Raw genomic sequence first — 23,487 nt, 5'->3', positions numbered from 1 at the left:
ATGGGCCAGCTGCCTGCTGAAAGAGTTAAACCCACTCGTCCTTTCCTATATAGCGGTGTAGACTTTGCGGGACCCTTCTTCATTAAACAGGGTTCTCCACGTAGTAACACGAGAGTAAAATGCTACGTTGCACTTTTTGTCTGCTTAGCCACCAAGGCCATTCACTTGGAACTTGTAAGCAATTTAACCACCGAAGCCTTCATTGCTGCCTTAAGGAGAATGATAGCCCGGAGAGGAAAGGTACTTCAACTTCACAGTGAAATCAACTTCGAGAACTTAACAAATTATTCCAATCAGAGCAACACCAACGTGAAATTGATAATGTTGGAATCCAAGAAGGATTTACCTGGAAATTCATTCCTCCACGAGCACCAAATTTCGGAGGTCTTTGGGAAGCTGGGGTGAAATCTATGAAATTTCACCTTACTAGAATCACAAAGCACGCTCACTTGACATTCGAAGAAATGACCACTCTTCTCTGTCAGATTGAATCCATTTTAAATTCACGTCCAATCACTCTCCTGAACAATGACCCAAATGACACCTCTTATCTTTCACCCGGACATTTCCTGATAGGAGAACCCATGATGGCCATACCTGAAACAGACCTAACCTTATCAAATACTTCAAGGCTTTCCAGGTGGAATCATCTTCAAAAAATGAAGGGACATTTTTGGAACAGGTGGTCATCCGACTATCTGGGCAGCTTGCAGCAACGCATGAGATGGAAGTCAGCACAGCCCAGTGTATCTACAGAACTGTTGTCCTAATTAAGGAGGACAACACTCCACCATTGGACTGGAGACTAGGCATCATTGAGCAAACATTTCCAGGCAAGGACGGGTTGGTGAGAGTCGTTGATGTCCGTACACCCACAGGAGTTTATAGGAGACCTGTGTGCAAATTATGCCCACTCCCAATTGACTAGTGACCTCAGTGTAGTGCGTCGTCCATATTTTCTTGTGTATTTGTGCATATGTATTTATCTTTGCCTTGACAGTTTTTCTTTTTTTTGAGACAGAACTCATGCATTACTTGTCTTATTTTCAGGGTATTTAATTTCATTGTTATTGCATTTAATTTGTAAAATGTGAGCACATTTTAAGTGGGCCGGTATGTTACTGCATATCGCATTAACAGTTATATTTGAGTGATTTTATGACTTATTTGTGTAACTTACATTATTGTAGTGTTTTATTTATATTTCTTGAAATTGTGAATAGAGGGCAGCACTTGGCTTCCGGGACTGTTTTCTGGCGCAAGTGACTGGCGAGAGAAAGGGAGTAGCGCGTCAGACATGCCGCTAGTAACATGTAGAGACAGCAGTCTCACAAAATACTAGCACAACAGTGCTAACCTTTCAGGTGCAGCCAAACCATTGGCACAATAACAATTAGGAACACAAGTGTAAAGAATATTTCGAGTGTTAATTTGTGTCAGTACGTACCGCATGTGTAAATAAAATTTTATTGTATATGTACAAGAAGTACGTTCAGTACTAGTGCCTTTTGTAATTCACGTACATCTGAATATATGTGACTTGTGTACCTTTTATGTTTTATATACTGTATTGCCTTAATAACATTTAAGTGGTCCTCCGAAAGTGTAATTCATTGTTTTTATGTGTGGTTATCATACGCGACCTCCAGAGGTAAAGTTTTGATCGAAAAATAAACAACATTTTCATCTCGGTCAAACAACCATTATTTTCAAATTCTGAGCAATCTACAGACAAAACTCTTATTTTATATATATAGACAATCACAAAAGAAGTAGAAAGCACAACTATTTCATGCTATGTAATTTCTGAAATATAAATCGGAATAATTCATAAATCTCTTCAGTGGCACGTCCGGGACGTTCTCGGGCTGCACGCGCTTGCCCATAACGTGACCGCCCGAGAAATTCTCTTTCAGCTGCAGTATTCATTTTGCGATCGCCCGACATGTTGCGGGTATTGTAATATCTTTGGTAAAATGTTTCACAGCGTTCTCAACGAATGGCAGGATAGTTTTCAGTTGCTTTCATGAAGTCTTTTGTCCCGTATTGGCATCAACTCAACTAAGGTTAGGTTGAATGGAGAATCCCACCATCCAAAATGCTAAATAGTCTTTCTGCCGGCACTGAAGTCGCGGGTATGCAGAGATACTTAAATGCACACCTATGAATTGGAACAAACTCCTCACGCCTCACCAGCTAACTGCAAACAGCTGTACCAAAGAGCTATACAATTTCTGTTGGCGCGAAAAATAAGCCAATGATGGGGGAAAAAAAATCTATCGTTGACTATCGATAGTAGGTAACTGACTATCGATGTATGACGATAGTTGTTGCTATCGATGGTTATCGATAGTTTTCCGCCTCTAATCTGGTCGAAAACATGCAAAATGAAGTGAAAAAGGATTAGTTCTAACCTAAAATTTTGTTCTATCACATTATGTGAATATTTATATTATTTACTTACTAGTGACGAATAAAAGGAAGACAAACTGAGAAAATGAGGTTTACATCGCTTCTGTGCCGTGTGTCAGATATGACAAAGCAGTTTTCCAATCTTCCTGAATCGTACATTAAGAGAAGCATGGAACAGGTGAAGACTCAAAATATTTATGGTGTTCTGTCCAGTGACAGGTCCTAGACACTACCGCCGTCTTCTCCTGCCCCAGAAAATCCGTTCTTTGGTCGTCTGATATCCTCCACTCTTCTCTTCATTCACCATTGTTATTCCTTTCCGTCCTTTCTTCTTTTCTCATTCTTCCGTATCTTCAAGTGCTGTTGTTAGGAGCCCTTTTCCACTCATGACATAGCCTTTGACTCTTTTTAACACTTCCACTGTTTTCTTTTCATTCTCCTCCAAACCCCCATTTCAAAGTCTTAGATCCTAACCTTATCTCCGTTTTTCAGTGTCCATGTTTCACGACCGTATAAAAGAACATTCCATATGTTTTGTTTCTAACTCCATTCCAACGAAGTCTTAAAATTGTTACTTTTTCTTCTTCAAATCAAATCAAATCAAATCAAAATCTCTTTATTTGCAAATGAGGTGTCTACCTCGGTGGCAAATGGTACACTAAAATACATTATTGTCAAGCACTAAATATTAAATTAACAAGAGAAGAAAATTTTTCCTATAATACAATATTATACAATTTACGCTAACAATGTTTTCTATTAAACACACAGCTCATCCTTAATAAATTTATATTGTTAACAAAATTCTAATTATAATATCTCCTGTACTACTTACAAATATAGTCAACTGATATACAGTATGTGGAATTGCTTCAAATGATACTATAAAACTGGTATAACATTAATATTTACATTGCATTTATTTATTTACTATTTTTTTTTACCCGTTCTGGATCCTAAGTAGCATAACGACCTGCTGCGTCTTAACCAGAGCCCCTTTTGCCACCACTTTTCAGAGTTCCTGAAGGGCCTTCACAGCTACCGTAGCGGTCCCAGGGCCCTCGAAGTCCCCACTGTACTTCACCCCTACAGGCAGTCCCCTACTTTGGCTGTCCAAACTCCTTAGACCAGGGGATGGAATTAATTTATTCACACACATTTTTTTTTTATTTACAATAACCTGCACCGGTCGAATGCCCTCTAACACTTCATTTATTTTCTCTGTTGCTGTTTATTCTCTTCTTGAATATCTGTACAGATTTTGGAAAAGGATCAAACACTACCCCTGGTAAACTGTTCCACTCCTTCACACCCTTCCCAATGAATGAAAATTTACCCCAATCGCTTCTGCTAAAATTCCTTCTAATTTTATATTTGTGGTCAGTCCTGCTGATATAATTATTTTCCAACTGAAGCCTCTCACGGATCTCTCCCCATGCTTCTTCTCCTGTATAGGCTCTATATAATCCTGTAAGTCTAGTTTTCTCCCTTCTCTTACTTAAAGTTTCCCACCCAAGTTCCTTTAACATTTCTGATACACTACTGTTTCTCCTGAAATCCCCTGTTACAAATCTTGCTGCTTTCCTCTGTACACTATCTATTTCTTTTATTAGGTATTCTTGGTGAGGATCCCAAACACTGTTTGCATATTCCAATAATGGACGAACCATACTCAAGTAACTTTTTTCTTTTAATTCTTTGTTGCATCCTTTAAGTAGCCTCATTATGGCATGTAATGATCTGTATGCTTTCCCAACAATGTCATCAATATGACCCTTCCAGTGCAAATTACTTTCAAATCTCACACCTAAGTATTTGCACTTGCCATCTTTTGGGATAACTACCTCATCCAAAGTATATTCAAATTCAGTTATAAAGCTCCTGTTTGTAAAAGTTGTAACAGTTGATTTGCCTCCATTAACCTTCATATTATTTTCTTCAACCCATTGTTGGATACTTTCAAGGTCCCTTTGTAATTCTGAACAATCCTCAATGTTGTTTATTTCTCTATAAACAATTATGTCATCTGCATACAATCTTATTTTTGATGTTATATTGTTCCCTAAATCATTTGCGTATATTAAGAAAAGTAACGGACCGATTATACTACCCTGTGCAATTCCCTTCCAAACTTTCTCTTCCTGCGATACATTATTTCCTACTTTGACTTTCTGAACCCTTGAATTTAGAAATGCTTTTATCCAACGTGTAACCCTTACATCCAATCCTATTCCCTCCAATTTCTTTAATAATATTCCATGTTCCACTCTATCAAAGGCTTTGGAAAGATCTATGGCTATGCAATCTAACTGACCTCCTGAATCCAACTGATCTGATATGTCCTGCTGAAATCCCACCAGTTGTGCCTCACAAGAAAATTTCTTTCTAAATCCATACTGGCTCCTCATGAACCAATTTTTATCATCACATATCCCTCTGATGTACTTCGATAATAAACTCTCCAGAATTTTACAAACTATACTGGTTAGGCTGATTGGTCTGTAGTTCTCTGGTTTCCTTTTATCACCCTTTCCTTTATAAATTGGTATTATTATAGATTCCTTCCATTCCTTTGGTATTACACTATTATTTATGACATAGTCAAAGAGAAATTTTAAATAAGGCACTATGTACCACCCCATTGTCTTTAATACCTCCCCAGTAATTTGATCACTTCCTGCAGCTTTTCCTTGCTGAAGCAGTTGGATTTCTCTGAAAATATCTTCGTTTGTGAATGAGAAGCTTCTTGTTTCCCTCTGTCTCTCTCCCTCTCTATCTTCTGTTTCGGTTTCCAACTCTTGACAATCATCTACTGAATCTCTAAATTCCCTACTAAATAGGTTTGCTTTCTCAGTATCTGTTAAATAGTGTTCACCCCCTTCTCCCACCATTGTAGGAATTTGGACTCCTTTTCCTTTTTGATTCCTGATATATGAATACAGCTTTTTCCATTTCCCTTTGTGGTCATTACCCTCTTGAAGTATGCCATTCATATAATTCTCTTTTGCTTCCTTTTTCACTCTATTCAGTTCCCTCATTAGCTGTTTTCTAGTTTCTCTACTCTCCCTACCCTCTTTGATTTTCCTGTTTACTATTCTACATTTTCTTTTTAATTTTCTTATTTCCCTTGTATAATAAACAGGGTCTGAGGTCATTTTACCCTTCTTAAAAGGTACAAATCTCTTCTCTCCTTCCCAAATAATTCCTTTAAATTTAGCCCAAAGTGTATCCACGTTACTCCCTTCACTTATCCAACAACTGAATTGTGATTTAAGGTAAGTCCCAAATTCATCAACTTTAGTTTTTCTGTACAATTTCTTGTCTTGTGTAACCCTCTTATTAAGCCTTTTTGCTACGAGTCCTACATCCATTATTACAGCCTTATGGTCTCCTATTCCTTCAATTACCTCAGTTTTATCAACAATTTCCCATGGTTTAACCAAGAATACATCTAGTAAGTTATTGAGACGAGTCGGTTCTTGTACTACTTGTGTAAATCCTCCCTCCCAAATTAACTTATTTGCCAGTTTCTGTTCATGGGCTTCACTTGCAGCTCCTTTCCATTCAACTTCAGGCAAATTTAGATCTCCCCCAATTATTACCATATCATTATTATTGTTTTTATGAGTATAATCTATTATTTTTTCAAAGATTTCCATGTCTCTTTCCTCTCTTCCAGGCCTGTATGTTCCTATAATTCCCACCTCCTTCATATTATCACAAACTAATTTTATCCCTAATATTTCATCCCTTTCATCGGTAAACCATTCATGTGAACAGTAAGTTTCCTTCACCAGAATAAACACCCCCCCTCCCTTTTTATCTCCTCGGTCTCTACGATAGACTGTGTACCCTTCTGGAAATACTTCTCTATTACCCACCCCTTCTTTCAACCACGATTCCACTCCTATCACCACATCAGTCTCATAAGATTCCATCAATGTACCGAATTTTAATTGTTTATTTACTACACTTTGACAGTTTACCAAGAGCAGTCTCAGACCCCCTTCCTCCCTAAAACTTGACTGTTGCAATTGGGTAACTTGAAATTCCTTACTATCCTGAGTTTCTTTTTCTAGTTGACTGAGCCAGCTTGAAGTACAACTGGCTCTTTCTACTAGTTTTCCTGGTCAGTATTATAACTCAAGGGAGTTGCCTGTTTTACAGTACATATCTTAAGATTAATAAAATCTAGAACAATATTTGCTATCTTTCGTTTACCTGAATTGTTTAGATGGAGGCCATGTTTTGTATAACAGTATCTCTCAAAACTGCTGCTTCTTTTCTAGCCTGTTTCATTCCACTGCTGGATGTAGGCCTCTTCCATGTGCGTCCATCGTCTTCGGTCTTGAGCCACTTGGAACCAGCGTGTTCCAGCCAACAGTTTTATATCATCGAGCCATCTCTTCTGGGGTCTTTCAGTGCCTCTCTTGTGTTCCCATGGTGTCCAGTGAACAATTCTAGAGGTTCACATATTGTAGTCTTGGAAGATAGGAAAACGTAAAGGGGTCCACCTTTTCAATACAAAAGTGTTATAGTTTATTTATAACATGTATTTGCACTTGGAACTAGTTTCGACGCTGTTTAGCGTCATCATCAGCCAAAATGTGGGAAATAGGCCAGCATGTAGGCATTTATATTACACAAGGCGTTGCATTAAACAATACACATCTTACAAGGAGATAAAAACAGGGACGAATATAGAAACAAATGAATCGTTGAGAAAGCAAAAGTTGTACATATTAAAAATAACCTTAACCACACATCTTGCAGTGCGAAAATATTCTTCTTGAATGATTCCTGAATATAAAACACACGCGCACACATTTCTGAGGAGCCAGCAGGCAGGACAAAGTAAAGTGAAACCTTAAGAGTTCTTCTGAGTAGAGTTCATCATTTTTTCTATGTTCCGACTAACTAATGAAGTCTCCCTTGAGTTCCTGATAAACATACACAACAGGAAATTCTCCTTCACTCTCAACAATAGTTATAAAGACCAATGGTAAATTTCATTTTAAATATTGTGCAGAGACGTGAAAGCATGATCTTGAACATGATATGACTCCTTCATTTAACCCAATTTTTTACACAAGGTGTTACATTAAATAATACACATCTTACGAGGGGATAAAAACAGGGACGAATGTAGAAACACATGCATCATTGAGAAAGCAAAAGTTATACATATTAAAATAAGCTTAACCACACAACTTGCAGTGCGAAAATATTTGCGCGCGCGCGCGCGCGCGCTCTCTCTCTCTCTCTCTCTCTCTCTCTCTCTCTCTCTCTCTCTCTCTCTCTCTCTCTCTCTCTCTCTCTCTCTCTCTCTCTCTCTCTCTCTCTCTCTAAGAAGAGCCAGCAGGCAGGAAAAAGTAAGGTGAAACCTTATGAGTTCTTCTGGGAAGGGTTCATCATTCTGTCTATGTTCCAACTAACTAATGAAGTCTCCCTTGAGTTCCTTCACTCTCAACAATAGCTCAGAAGAACTCTTAAGGTTTCACTTCACTTTGTCCTGCCTGCTGGCTCTTCAGAAATGTGTGCGCGTGTGTTTTATATTCAGGAATCATTCAAGAAGAATATTTTCGCACTGCAAGATGTGTGGTTAAGGTTATTTTTGATGATGATGATGCTTGTTGTTTAAAGGGGCCTAACATCGAAGGTCATCAGCCCAAGGTTATTTTTAATATGTACAACTTTTGCTTTCTCAACGATTCATTTGTTTCTATATTCGTCCCTGTTTTTTTATCTCCTTGTAAGATGTGTATTGTTTAATGTAACGCCTTGTGTAATATAAATGCCTACATGCTGGCCTATTTCCCACATTTTGGCTGATGATGACGCTAAACAGCGTCGAAACTAGTTCCAAGTGCAAATACATGTTATAAATAAACTATAACATTTTTGTATTGAAAAGGTGGACCCCTTTACGTTTTCCTATCTTCCATTCTCAGTTCAATACGGACAAAAATATGAAATTCTTAGGTTTAAATGTTGTAGTCTTGTCGAGCTATGTGTCCTACCCATTGCCATTTTAGTTGTGCTACTCTCTCCAGGATGTCTGTTACATTCGTTCTTCTCCTGATGTCCTCTGAATGGATCTTATCCCTAAGACTGATCCCTAGCATCTGTCGCTCCATGGCTCGTGTTCGCTGAAGCTTGCGAGCACTTGCCTTAGTCAGAGTCAGTTTCTAGGGCAGCATGTACATATTATAAACCTTGGTCTTCAGGTTAATTGGAACATTCTTGTTGGTCAGGATGAATCTTAGTTTTCGGAATGCTATCCAACTCATACCTATTCTGCGAGGAATTTCTGCACGTTGGTTGTCTTTTCCACGTTTTATCTTGTGTCCAAGATAGATATACTCATCAACAACTTCTAAATATTGATTTCCCATGTTAAGTGGTTCACTGTATGGGCGTAGTATTTTCATTTTATCAATGTTCATTTCCAAACCAATCTTAGAAGAGGCAGTTTTTAATTCTTGGATCATATTTTCTAGCTCTTCTAGATTTTCACTTATGAGTGAAATGTCATCATTACAAGATATTAGATATTATGTATTGAAAGGAGAATACATTAAAATTTTTCCTTTGTAAAACACATTGTCATCGGAAAAATGTAGGTGGTTCAAATATAACCCATTGATTTTTATTCCTTTATGATACCAATGAAGAGTTTTGAATACATCTTTCAAGGCAAGGGTTAACAGCTTTGGAGAGATTGTGTCACCTTGGCAAACTCCTTTGCCAACTGGGATTTTGTTGGTGATGAGGTCTTCATCCACTCTGACTACCATTCTTGTTTGATCATAAATGTTTGCCAGGAGCTTTATATACCTTGCCCTGAGTTTATCATGGCATTTTGAAGTGCCTTCATGATTGCCCAAATCTCCACTGAGTCAAAAGCTTTCTTATAATCATTGAAGGCCAGATGAATCTCTAAAGTAAAGCTAAACTCAGTGGGTTTTTTTTTTTTTTTTTTCAAGAAGAAGGCGAATAGTCTGGGTGTAATACCAATATAAATGGTCCGTTATTGGACATTATAAATTTTCCAGCTAACTCATTCCTGGTTGCCAGCGATTCACCCCCGTGTGCTAAGCTGGGCTCATCAGTTGGTACCTAGCACACCTACCATATCATAGTCTGGATGTAACATTAAAATCTAATTTTTTAATTAAAAATTGTCCACCTTTTCAATACAATATAATGTTATATATAATGTTACTTTGAAGCTCAATACGGACCCAAAAAATGAAATGGGTCTATATAACATGTAGGCCTAATGGTCTGGATGTGTTCGCCAGTTGAGAAACCTTTATGAAATCCCGCTTGCTCGGCACGTTGATAAAAATCCAGTTCTCTCGTGAGGCGGTTGGTTACAGTTTTAGTCAGGAGCTTGTAAAGGTATGGTAAGAAACTCACAGGACGATAGTTCTAAATTTTCCTTATCACCTGATAAGGAAAATTGTTACCAATTTGACCAAAATGTATTCGAGCTCTTTAGGTTTTTTCTATATAAATATATATAGCCTATATATAATAATTTTATTGCGCACAGTGTGATTAAAGGATCACAATTAGATGACTAATGTGCTCTGCATAAGTGTTAGTCCTTGATAAACTCACTAATCGAACAGGACCTCGAGGAACACTTCTGGATATGTTATCTTTCACATACTTGGTCACATAACCTACACACACAGTTTATGTTTGGGTCATGAAATACTTTTTTACACATCTTGAAGTGGAATCTGCGAACAGCCAATCTCGTAACTATATGTCACAGTTGGTAGCCCATTTCCACCCATTTCTGATCCCTCATGGCCTCCGTTGAGTAGAAGTCTTCCCAAATGTCCCTCTTCTTTTCTCTTAGTTTATGCATCAGTTTATCATATGCTGCACCTCCTGGTAATATAAGATTGTATCTCAGGTCCTCAATCAGGAAAGTTTATCTCGCAAGCTGTTATACAATGGAAAATTCTAAATTCCCATGGAGGGAATTAGATATTTTTCACCAGTAGAGCATGTCAAAAACAGATCAGATGTAAGGCTTTTCAGGCGTTTGCTCTATTAACCAGCATTTCGTCTTAGGTCTGACACTAGACTCATCAGAGTGGGATGTGTCAGACCCTACCCACTGACGCTGGGGTGTATGCAGGTGAACTTATCAGAAGCCCTTATAAGAGGCACAGTCTGATAACTGCATATGGGAGATAAATCTCCAAATGGAATTATTCTTCCATTCCAGTTAAGAACTAAAACAGATGTAGCTCATTAACAATCAACCACGGGGCTTATGTTCATAAGAATTTTTGTGTTGTTTGGAAACAGTGATAAAATTTCCAAAGCTTTATAATTCAATAATTCCATACACCTGCATACACCCCAGCGTCAGTGGGTAGGGTCTGACACATCCCACTCTGATGAGTCTAGTGTCAGATCTAAGACGAAACGCTGGTTAATAGAGCAAACGCCTGAAAATCCTTACATCTGATCTGTTTTTGACATTTTTGACATGCTCTATTGGTGAAAAATATCTAATTCCCTCCATGGGAATTTACAATTTTCCATTCGGAATTGCTAGGCGGGCAGTAATTCCATTATGGAGATTTATCTCCACATCCAGTTATCAGACTGTGCCTCTTATAAGGGCTTCTGATAACTTCACCTGCATACACCCCAGCATCAGTGGGTAGAGTCTGACACATCCCACTCTGATGAGTCTAGTGTCAGACCTAAGACGAAACACTGGTTAATAGAGCAAACGCCTGAAAAGCCTTACATCTGATCTGTTTTTTACTATTATACAAGTCGAGATCTTGTAGTCTTTGATACACTCAAGACTCGCTTCAGGTTCCTGGATCTTTTCCAGATCTTCTAATTGCTTCACACTCAGAAATTCTCCTATGATCTCAAGCCCGTTGGTTAACACTGGTAGCACTTTTACTTGAAAGAGCACCATGGCTGTCTCTACTGCAATTTGTGCGGTGTTCTCAATGTCATTCATCACTTTCAGAGCTGCAATCATTCTAGCTCTTGTATGGATCCTGAAACTGCTGCATGTGGTCTGCAAAGTTACACCTAGGTATCTGAAAATGCTAACTCTGCGAAGGCGGACGTTATTACACTATATGTGCTCTGCTTCGTTTAGTTTACCTCCTTTCCTAAATTACAAACTATCCACTTCATTCCCGTATCGATTCCTAAATACGACTAGTTCAGTCTTCTCCTCATTAATTTTCATTTTATTCCTGTTTGCCCAGTCGGGTAGCAAGTTCATCAACGTTGTAGTTCTTTTATGTCTTCAGCCGCTATTGCCATGTCATCAGCATACAAGTATCTGTGTCAGTCTTTTCTTTTTATCTTTGACACTACATCTGAGGTGAAAGCGTTAAATAATATAGGGCTGAGTGGATTACCTTGAAGATCTCCTGTAGAGTGTGGCATCCAGTCTGATGACCCATTGCCATTGTCCACCTGTATATAATTCACAGCCAGCAGGTTTGATATATATAATTTCATGTGGCTATTTCTCGCCAAGTGCAGCCCTTGTAAGGCAAGACCCTCCGATGAGGGTGGGCGGCATCTGCCATGTGTAGGTAACTGCATGTTATTGTGGTGGAGGATAGTGTTATGTGTGGTGTGTGAGTTGCAGGGATGTTGGGGATAGCACAAACACCCGAGCCATTAGAATTAATCAATGAAGGGAACAGGAAGGATTGCAACAACTATCGAGGTATCTCATTGATTAGTATACCAGGCAAAGTATTCATTGGCATCTGGGGAGGGTGCGATCAGTCGTTGAGAGGAAGTTGGATACCAGTGTGGTTTCAGACCACAGAGAGGCTATCAGGATCAGATTTTCAGTATGCGCCAGATAATTGAAAAATGATACGAGAAGAATAGGCAGTTGTGTTTATGTTTCGTAGATCTAGAGAAAGCATATGACAGGGTACCAAGGGAAGAGATGTTTGCCATACTGGGGGACTATGGAATTAAAGTTAGATTATTAAAAGCAATCAAAGGCATTTATGTTGACAATTGGGCTTCAGTGAGAATTGATGGTAGAATGAGTTCTTGGTTCAGGGTACTTACAGGGGTTAGACAAGGCTGTATTCTTTCACCTTTGCTGTTCGTAGTTTACATGGATCATCTGCTGAAAGGTATAAAATGGCAGGGAGGGATTCAGTTAGGTGGAAATGTAGTAAGCAGTCTGGCCTATGCTGACGACTTTATCTTAATGGCAGATTGTGCTGAAAGCCTGCAGTCTAATATCTTGGAACTTGAAAATACGTGCAATGAGTATGGTATGAAAAGTAGCCTCTCAAAGACTAAATTGATGTCAGTAGGTAAGAAGTTAAACAGAATTGAATGTCAGATTGGTGATACAAAGCTAGAACAGGTCGATAATTTCAAGTATTTAGGTTGTGTGTTCTCCCAGGATGGCAATATGGTAAGTGAGATTGAATCAAGGTGTCGTAAAGCTAATGCAGTGAGCTCGCAGTTGCGATCAACAGTATTCTGTAAGAAGGAAATCAGCTCCCAGACGAAACTATCTTTACATCGGTCTGTTTTCAGACCAACTTTGCTTTACGGGAGCGAAAGCCGGGTGGAATAAGGATATCTTATTCATAAGTTAGAAGCAACAGACATGAAAGTAGCAAGAATGATTGCTGGTACAAACAGGTGGGAACAATGGCCGGAGGGTACTTGGAATGATGAGATAAAGGCTAATTTAGGAATGAACTCGATGGATGAAGCTGTACGCATAAACCGGCTTCGGTGGTGGGGTCATGTGAGGCGAATGGAGAAGGATAGGCTACCTAGGAGAATAATGGACTCTGCTATGGAGGGTAAGAGAAGTAGAGGTAGACCAAGGCGACGATGGTTAGACTCGGTTTCTAACGATTTAAAGATAAGAGGTATAGAACTAAATGAGGCCACAACACTAGTTGCAAATCAAGGATTGTGGCGACGTTTAGTAAATTCACAGAGGCTTGCAGACTGAACGCTGAAAGGCATAACAGTCTATAATGATAATGTATGTATGTATGTTCCATACTTTCTCTCAAGTGTGTGTGTCGTGTGAAAATACAAACCCATTGCTCATCAGTCAATAAAATCATCGCATTAAGGGGACACTATAGTGAAATTTCTAACTTCTATATTTTTTCAATGAATTTTTTCCATTTTTTTTCTGAGGTGTAACACCTCAGATATAGTAATGCAACCAACTTTCAATATTGTACCTATACAACTTTTTGAGTAGGAATTTTTTTACTCTCCTTTTACCAGCATCGTTAAAAAAGTCCTTTGCATCACAATATTTTTCCATTTGGCACCAAAGTTTGCACAAATATGCTGTATAGTTATGACAACAAACATCAGTATCACAGTTTGTTGTTTGAGAAATATATTGGCCTGTAGAATTTTTTAAATGTAATGTTTAATTTTTCTAAAAATAAAATGTGTACACACAAAATTTGGTAGGTTACATAAAAAATTGAATCACCTTAAACAGCAAAATGCACACTGACATTTATGCACTAACTATCTAGCTACTACTGTGTAAAATTTTCCCTACATCAGACAAAAATTGCATGATAAGGGATTATTTTTGTGAAAGAAATCATGAAAATTTTGCTAAGCCATAAAATGCAAAATAAAAATCTATGCAACTTGACTCACTTTAGAACTGTCCTGCACAATAAGTATGCCCTTCAGACTTCTTTCTTCTCTCTTCCAGTGATATTTTTATCACCTTATTCTTTTTCCTTAGCTCTTTACTTTCACCTGAGCTCCTTTTCCTGCTTTGTTATAAGCACCTTTGGTCTCGCTGGTGACTGATGTCCACAGCAGAAGTTGGTACTGGCTTCCCTCTGATGGACTGAAGGACCTCAAGTGTTCTAACACACCGCATATTGAACTCACTCACAGCACTCACAATACCAAGCTGAAGTTCATTTCTAGTAACAAAGACTTCTTTTGGACATTTGGACACTTATTCCAAAGAAGACTGTGAAGGCTCTCATTTGGATTTTGTGTCTTCCCTTTTGTGCACCTTTGTAGCAGTACATCTGATTCAAGCCTCTGATATGTTGGCATTATTTTTAAAACTGCATCATACAGAATACCACATCTGCTACTCAATGCTTAGATTACATTTGAAATCCAAGTAAGACAGACGTAAGAAAGGGAAAGCAGCAACTGGAGGGGCGTGTCCAGTAGAGCATGGGACAGTTAAATGCTAGTGCAGCGCCATTTAAATGAGGCACTGTGGGTTTTAAAATGGCGGCTTTTAAAAAATAAAAGCATTTTTTGAAAGAACACACATCAGGGTATTTTTTAGAGTTCTAAACCCAATTTTGACATTTTCTGCTAATTCATTAAATTTCACTATAGTGTCCCCTTAAGCAATGTCCTTAACTAGAAGCACTCTCTCAGCTACACTTATTGTGTATTAATGTTGCAGTTAAGGATGTCAAACTGATAGATATTGCTTCTTTTTGTTCTGTACCGAGCTCGATAGCTGTAGTCGCTTAAGTGTGGCCAGTATCCAGTATTCGGGAGATAGTAGGTTCGAACCCCACTGTCGGCAGCCCTGAAGATGGTTTTCCATGGTTTCCCATTTTCACACCAGACAAATGCTGGGGCTGTACCTTAATTAAGGCCACGGCCGCTTCTTTCACACTCCTAACCCTTTCCTGTCCCATCGTCGCCATAAGACATATCTGTGTCGGTGCGACGTAAAGCCAATAGCTTTTATTCTGTACATTGCATACCATCATAATCCTTCTTGTTTGAACACCGTTGGCTAACTTCTTCCTATTCTAATCCAATTTTATCAGTTAATAAATCTCCAGGTGTTATATTTTATTCTCTCATAACATCCTTTAGTAAACTAGGCCTAACATCGAATAATATATCTTTCCTTGTCTTGAAACTCATGTCATGGATTATATAATCACTGACTTTTGTAACTTTAGAAACACCAATCAGTTTAATAGACAGGAAGCCTTCTCTGATATATCTTAAATTTTCTCATATGCATTATGCATATATCTGGAAGGCCAAGGCTGCAGGCCTCAGGATCGTGTAAAGCCAGTGCAGTGTTGTCCTCTTGAACTCTTATTTTCATAGTAACATTACCTCACAGCACTAGATATCTCTCGGTGATTCATCATCATTCATTCAACATCTACCGTCTCAATGTCAGTCCCTTTCATTTACTTTAGATAGATCATGTGTCTAGCACTCGATACCCCATGTCTGACTCATAATTCAGAAATCATTTATTGCCTGTTTAGGGAACTGCAGTTAGGGCTATTATGCTCTAATAATAATAATAATAATAATAATAATAATAATAATAATAATAATAATAATAATAAGTCTTGGGTAAGGAGTACAAGATGAAAATAAATAAGTCCAAAACAAAAGTAATGGAGTACAGTCGGACGAAGGCAGGTGATGCAGGAAATATTAGATAAGGAAATGAAGTCTTAAAGGAAGTAGATGAATATTGTTACTTGGGTAGTAAAATAACTAACGATGGCAGAAGTAAGGAGGACATAAAATGCAGACTAGCACAAGCAAGGAAGAGCTTTCTTAAGAAAAGAAATTTGCTCACTTCAAACATTGATATCGGAATTAGAAAGATGTTTTTGAAGACTTTCGTGTGGAGCGTGGCATTGTATGGAAGTGAAACATGGACGATAACTGGCTCAGAAAGAAAGAGAATAGAAGCTTTTGAAATGTGGTGTTACAGAAGAATGCTGAAGGTGATGTGGATAGATCGAATCACGAATGAAGAGATACTGAATCGAATTGGTGAGAGGAGATCGATTTGGCTAAATTTGACGAGAAGAAGAGATAGAACGATAGGACACATCTTAAGACACCCAGGACTTGTTCAGTTGGTTTTTGAAGGAAGTGTAGGGGGTAAGAACGGTAGGGGTAGACCAAGATATGAATATGACAAGCAGATTAGAGCAGATGTAGGATGCAATAGTTACGTAGAAATGAAAAGGTTAGCACAGGCTAGGGTGGCATGGAGGGCTGCATCAAACCAGTCTATGGACTGATGACTCAAACAACAACAATAATAGGCATGATAAGTTTGTCTTTCAGAGGAACAACATTGTTTTTGTATTACGTTGTATTTATTTGCCTTGCAATTTCTTGATATGGTTATGGCTATAGGGCATTTCTTTCACGCTAAGCTAAAGTTAACTTCTCCACAAAAGTAAATTGGCTACTACTTATTAAAATAAAATTCCATGGCACTGTAGCCCTGATGAAATGGCGTATGGCTTTTAGAGCCGGGAGTGTCCGAGGATATGTTTGGCTCGCCAGTGCAGGTCTTTCGATTTGACTCCCGTAGGCAACCTGCGTGTCATGAGGATGAAATGATGATGAAGACAACACATACACCCAGCTCCTGTGCCAGCGAAATTAACCAATGATGGTTAAAATTCCCGACCCTGCCAGGAATCGAAGCCGGGACCCCTGTGACCAAAGGCCAGCACGCTAACCATTTAACCATGGAGCCGGACATAGCCCTGATGGGCCTTGTCCTACTAAGCGACCGCTGTTCAGCCCAAAGGCCTTCTAATTACAAGGTGACGCATGGTCCTCTCGGCTGTTATTCTCGACTTTCTAGACTGGGCCCGCTACCTAGTTGTCAAATAGATAGTCGCTTGTCGCATAGGCTGAGTGAACCCTGAACTAACCCTCAGATTCAGATAAAAATCCCTGACCTGGCTGGGAATCAAACGTGGGGCATCCATTTAAAACCAGACACACTATCCCGGAACCACAGGGCCAAAAATTATTAGCATACTTACAGTCACTAGGAAATAATAATAATAATTAGAATTTATTTTAAATTCATTTATTTTACATGTCCATAACATGAAATTAAACGATAATAAAATGACTAGGGTAGACAGAATAATGCATATACAATTAAATGTGTTTTGAAGGTACCGTAGTCCGGATAACCTTGTTTTTTGCTGTAAAGAGGTCATTCAACTTATCTGGCTCTCTGCAAATCAAAAGACTGTGCATTAGCTTTGTGTAGTGGAAACCTGCTGGATTTAGAACATCTTTTGATTTGCAGAGAGCGTCATTCCCCTTTCCAGTCTAGTATTTCACGATACCAGAGTAGCCGTGCTTGGCGGTGTCGTGTTGTGAGTGGTAGCCTGGTCAGAGGCACATGCGATTGTAATCCTACTACAAGCAGATGGTTCCCAATGGTCCTTGGTAACACAGCAGGTGCAATATGTGACTGGATTTTGTTCCTGGATGATGTTTGGTCGGTCTCTGCTGCTCATACAATGTGTTGATCTTGATGCGCATCTGTACTACAAGGATGTCCAGAGTCTGGTCTGTGGGTGTGGGAATGTTCCACAGATCAGTGCTGAAAGCAGCGGCCCACCACCGATACATTGTGCCCAGCATGTGCAGTAATCCATCAATATGTCCATCCAGCGCTTCCCGCAGGCCCACAATGCGACCCCGTACAAATGGCTGCAGTTCTTCAACAGAAACATACTCATCGACAGGGCATGGTTGTACCATTGAATGAATGTTGCAAACACTGTTCACCACTAACTTCAGCACAGTTACTGCCTGCAGAGTCAAAACAGAGTGCATACTGAGCACTACCTGATTGCCAATGTCTGTGACAAATGAATCACTAACACACCCCCTCAGTATGCACATATTATACCCGGGTGCTACTGAACATAGTCCTTGAGGATGTTGCATGTTTTTCTGACAGTGTAGATGCATGCCATTATCTGCAACTTCTGGCCTTTTACAGCAAAATTATTTTGAAAGTGAGCGCCATGCTGACCCCTCGACCAACAGCAGGTTAATAGTCGAACCAGCAGGGTTGGAAAAGAACACGAATTAACCAAGGAAGATTGGACAAGAAAGATAAAAGTGAGGAGCCTGTCACAAGTAAGTAAAAGCAATGTCAGACTTGGCTAAGGGCCCTGTGATCACTAATCCAAACTCCCAAGTTGAAAACAGAAGTATGTTGCTCCCATCTGAACAGCAAGGTGACTAATAAAGAATTGCGGGTGTACATTGGAAATCAATTATTGATACATAATAGATTCCCTAAATATCTAGGAGTCACCTTAGATAGAACACACTCCTGTAGACAATACTTTCGCAACATCCAATCAAAGTAAGAACTCACAACAATGTAACCTAAAAATTATGTGGTACAACTTGGGGTTCCATGGCAACTTTACTCACACCAACCTCATAGATACACAGCTCAACACCACGATGCGTCTCATCACCGGCACAATAATGATAAGTAACAGTGTAGCGCCAACCTCACACTTGCAGTGTGTACAAGATTAGCCTCCATAAGATGAATATGAATGATTACATGTGCTTGTCACAATAATGACCTCCTTAACCATATTCATCAGGAGAGACAACATGTTTGTTTACTAATGTGATTGGTAGAACATTTTTGAGGATTTAACTAGATGTAAAATTATGTCATTGGCCAATTTTTTTAAATATGTTCTTGCATTATGTCATAATATGATTTATAAACTTATCGTATTAAATATCAAGTTATATTGAATTTGTGGATTGACCGTGTGATTTCTTGTGAAGCTATTTTGCATAACTATAGTGTAAATCAATACAATCCAAATCTTGAAGTTTATCACATGTAACAATAAGATCTGTGGTTGCCTCTGTGGATCAGTGGTAGAGTGTTGGCCTACGGGTCCCAAGATAGCGGGTTCAAACCCGGCAGAGGTAGTCGGATTTTTGAAGTGCGGAAAAAAGACCATTCAACACTCCATGTCATACAATGTCGGCATGTAAAAGATCTCTGGTGACACATTTGGTGTTTACCCGACAAAATTCATTAAATCTCAGCCATAGACGCCCAAGAGAGTTTTGGTTTACTCGGTCTGCCATCTAGTGGGCCTGGAGTAAATCGGGATGTCAAAATTGATGAGCAGACAGCCAGATGGCATTAAATTGAAATGTCTGCACATGGTAGCTGAGGCTGTACAATTATTAGAAAAAAAATAAGGTCTGCACTCACATATTGTCTGCCTATCCTCAGCCATATCTTCCCATTGACATAAATGCTCTCCGTGGGGAGTTCAAGAAAATAATTAATAATCCACAATTACCAATACGTGGTGACATCGCGGACGTTCATCTGAATCATCTACGGTTTAGAAATCCATCAATAAGAAAAGCAATAGAATTGAAGAGTACCAGTTTCAATATAACTAAAGAATGGCAGGGAAGACAAGGTGTCAGGCTTGAGTCCACTCTGCAACGCATTGGTTCGTTTCTGCCACCTGGATTTGAGTTTCATCGTAAAACATGGTCTACTCTCAACAGGATACGATTGTGTTGTGGTAACTGCACAGATCTCCATTACAAATGAAAAAAGAATCTCTACTCCTTCCTGCAATTGTGGTGCCTCTAAGCAGACCATCCACATATTATCATTGAGTGTCCAAAAAAAAAAAGTACAGTGGCAACATCAGTGATTTTGCTCATGCATTACTAGAGACAATTAGTTATATAAACAACGTAGATATAAAGATATACTTTTTTTCGTGAATCAGTTAGCATATATGCATGTATTGTATCTGTAAAGCCATATGCTAAATAAATAAATAAATAAATAAATAAATAAAACACCCGTGCCAATTTACAGTATCATAAAATTACTCGTAGAATAAGTCTGCATTATGCATACATGCCACGTGGTCGGCCCAAGAAACGCTGGCTTGATCGCCTTCAAGAAGACATACCAATATAAATGATGCATTATGGGAATCAACATCTATATCATTTAAGAAGACATGTGCTATGTTCATCTTGTTTCAAATGATACCCTTAATAGAACGAAGTGGAGATTGTGAAATAAAAATCTTCCGGGCTATTATGCCATGGTCCACTCTTCTCATTTTGTCCAGACGTTTCGACTACTGCTGACTGCAGTCGCCAGCAGGATACAAGAGAGAGTACCTACACGACGCCACAGAAGATGACTACTGCAGCACACCCAGGACTTGTGCATTTGGTTTTTGAGGGAAGTGTAAGGGGTAAGAATGGTACAGGTAGGCGAAGGTATGAATATGACAAGCAGATTAGAGCAGGTATAGGATGCAGCAGTTATTTAGGAATGAAAAGGTTACCACATAGGGTGGCATGGAGGGCTGCATCAAACCAGTCTATGGACTGATGACTCAAACAACAACAGAATGACATAGCTCAGTGTAAAGAAAGTGTCCTGGAACATGTAAAGTGTCCACTTAAGACAAGTGGGTGAGACTAATGGCGATGTCCGTTGTCCGTAATTTGAGGTGTCCACTTAAATGAGGCTTATTTAGCATGTGTCTTACGTAAAATAAAATCGGTTCCATGGAAAAATGTCCATATAGAGGAGCTGAATAAAGGTTCTATTAGAGCAGATTCGACTGTAGATTTTAATAGCTTTGGACAAGTCAGTAGAGGATGAAATTAAGTCCTTATTATTGCTAAGTGTATCAGCAATACTTGTAATAATTAGATCTATATGTCCTATCATTCTGTCTCTTCTCGTCAAATTAAGCCACAACAATCTCCTCTCACCAATTCGATTTGATTCAGTATCTCTTCATTCGTGATTCGATTTATCCATCTCACCTTCAGCATTCTTCTGTAACACTGTAACACCACATTTCAAAAGCTTCTATTCTCTTTCTTTCTGAGTGAGTTATTGTCCATGTTTCACTTCCATATAATGCCACGCTCCAAACGAAAGTCTTCAAAAACATTTTTCTAATTCCTATATCAGTATTCGAAGTGAGCAAATTTCTTTCCTTAAGAAAGGCCTTCCTTGCTTGTTAGTTATTTTACTACCCAAGTAACAACATTCATCCACTTTCTTTAAGACTTCATTTCTTAATCTAATATTTCCTGCATCACCTGACTTTGTATGATTTTATTCCATTACTTTGGTTTTGAACTTATTTGTTTTCATCTTGTACTCCCCACCCAAGACTCTCTCCTCCACACCATTCAGCAACTTCTCCAGATCTTCTGCAGTCTCAGATAAAATAACAATATCATCGGTAAATCTCAGGGTTTTGATTTCCTCTCCTTGGTTTGTGATTTCCTTTCTAAATTCTTCTTTGATTTCCTTTACTGTCTGTTCTTTGTAAACATTGAAAAGAAGGGGGAACAAACTGCAGCCTTGCCTCACCCCTTTCTGGATTGCTGCTTCTTTTTAATAGCCCTCAATTCTTATCACTGCAATATCAATTGGCCATTATAAATGTTCTAGTTAACTCATTCCTGGTTGCCAGCATTTTGCCCCAGTGTGCTAAGTTGGGCTCATCACTTGGTAAATAGCATACCTACCAAGATGCATGGCTAGTGCATACCATGGAGGCCACTGCATAGGCTACTTGGAGCCATCGACAGTGACAATGCACTATGAGAGACTTTGTCTCATTTTCAAACATTGATGCCTGCCTGTCCATCAGATGATAAAGATGTTGATTCCCAGAGGGAATCTGAAATATTTGTTCCGGATGAGTACATTTATAATACCAATATAGTTGGTCCATTATTGCACATTATAAATTTTCCAGCTAACTCATTCCTGGTTGTCAGCATTTTGCCCCAGTGTGCTAAGTTAGGCTCATCAGTTGGTAATTAGCACACCTACCAAGACACATGGCTAGTGCATACCATGGAGGCCACTGCGTAGAATACTTGGAGCCACCGACAGTACCAGTGCACTATGAGAGACTTTATCTCATTTTCAAACATTGATGCCTGTCTGGCCATCAGATGATAAAGATGTTGATTCCCATAGAAAACCTGAAATATTTGTTCTGAATGAGTAAATTTAGAATACCAATATAGTTGGTCCATTATTGGACATTATAAATTTTCCAGCTAACTTAGCACACTGGGGCAAAACGCTGGCAACCAGGAATGAGTCAGCTATCGTCATCTATCAGCAGGACAACACTCCATGCCACCATGCCACCGACCCATGGAATTGCAGCGATGGTTTCAAGCCATAGACATTGGTCTGCTTCTCTGGCCTCCTTATAGTCCCGATCTGAACCCCATAAAAAACCTATGGAACAGAATGGCATAACAGTTGGCAAAACACAAGCCCAAGAACAGAGAAGAATTGAGACTGGCAGTCCTTACACTACGGCAACAATTGATGCGCGAGTAGTGTAGAAAGCTAATTAACTCTATGCCTGACAGGATCATGGCATGCTACAATATTCCAGAGGTGGTCCAACAAAGTACTGAACATTGTCATGTAACTTGTGCTTTTAGTATCTCTGTTTTGAGTGAATAGATATCTGAATAATAAGTTGAAAGATGAAAAATAACATGTTTTATTGGGTGGTCTTAAACATTTTTCTGACACTGTACTGTATAGGCTTTTGGGCTTATGCCGTGTCAAGAAAATAGACACGGCATAAGCCCAAAAGCCTATACAGTATCATGTCTAAGTACAGACCGTGAAAGCATCAATGACAACATCTCTTGAGTTATCTATTGATTCTTAATTGATCTTTCCTTTCTTCCTAACATCTCTTCAGCAGCCCTACTGACCTCATTCTTCATGACTGTCCATTCTTCTTCTACTATGTTTCCTTCAGTCTTTCCATTTAGTCCTTGAGCAACATGTTCCTTGAAACAATCCTTCACATTCTTTTCTTTCAACTTGTCTAGATCCCATCTTACTGGATTCCTTCCCTTCTTCAATTTCTTCAACTCCAGACGGCATTTCATGACCAACAAGTTGTGATCAGAGTCCACGTCTGCTCCTAGGAAAGTTTTGCAATCCAACACCTGGTTTCTGAATCTCTGCCTAATCATAATGAAGTCTATTTGATACCTTTTGTGGTGTTTGAACCAAGTAGCAAGAACTAAATTGTGATTGGTGCAGACTTCAACCAGCCGACTTCCTCTTTCATTCCTTTCTCCCTATCCGAATTCTCCTTCTGCATTACCTTCTCTTTCTTGGCCTACCACTGCATTCCAGTCTCCCATAAC

The 23,487-nt window shown here is 39.0% G+C and overlaps 1 protein-coding gene across 1 annotated transcript in view; it reads left to right on the top strand.

The window, feature by feature from the left end:
* Positions 1-2,372: 2,372 nt before the first annotated feature.
* LOC136872301 (large ribosomal subunit protein uL24m) overlaps positions 2,373-23,487 on the top strand; it is a 57,966-nt gene continuing 36,851 nt past the window's right edge. The window contains exon 1 of the mRNA XM_068227318.1: positions 2,373-2,590. Within this exon, the coding sequence (XP_068083419.1) occupies positions 2,498-2,590 (93 nt within the window). The 5' untranslated portion in view covers positions 2,373-2,497. The remainder of the gene's footprint in view (positions 2,591-23,487) is intronic.

Source organism: Anabrus simplex, chromosome 4 (genome assembly GCF_040414725.1).
Source record: "Anabrus simplex isolate iqAnaSimp1 chromosome 4, ASM4041472v1, whole genome shotgun sequence".
NCBI classification, from domain to species: domain Eukaryota; kingdom Metazoa; phylum Arthropoda; class Insecta; order Orthoptera; family Tettigoniidae; genus Anabrus; species Anabrus simplex.
Note: the sequence above shows the minus strand (reverse complement) of the source record. Positions and strands in the feature narration are given on the sequence as shown.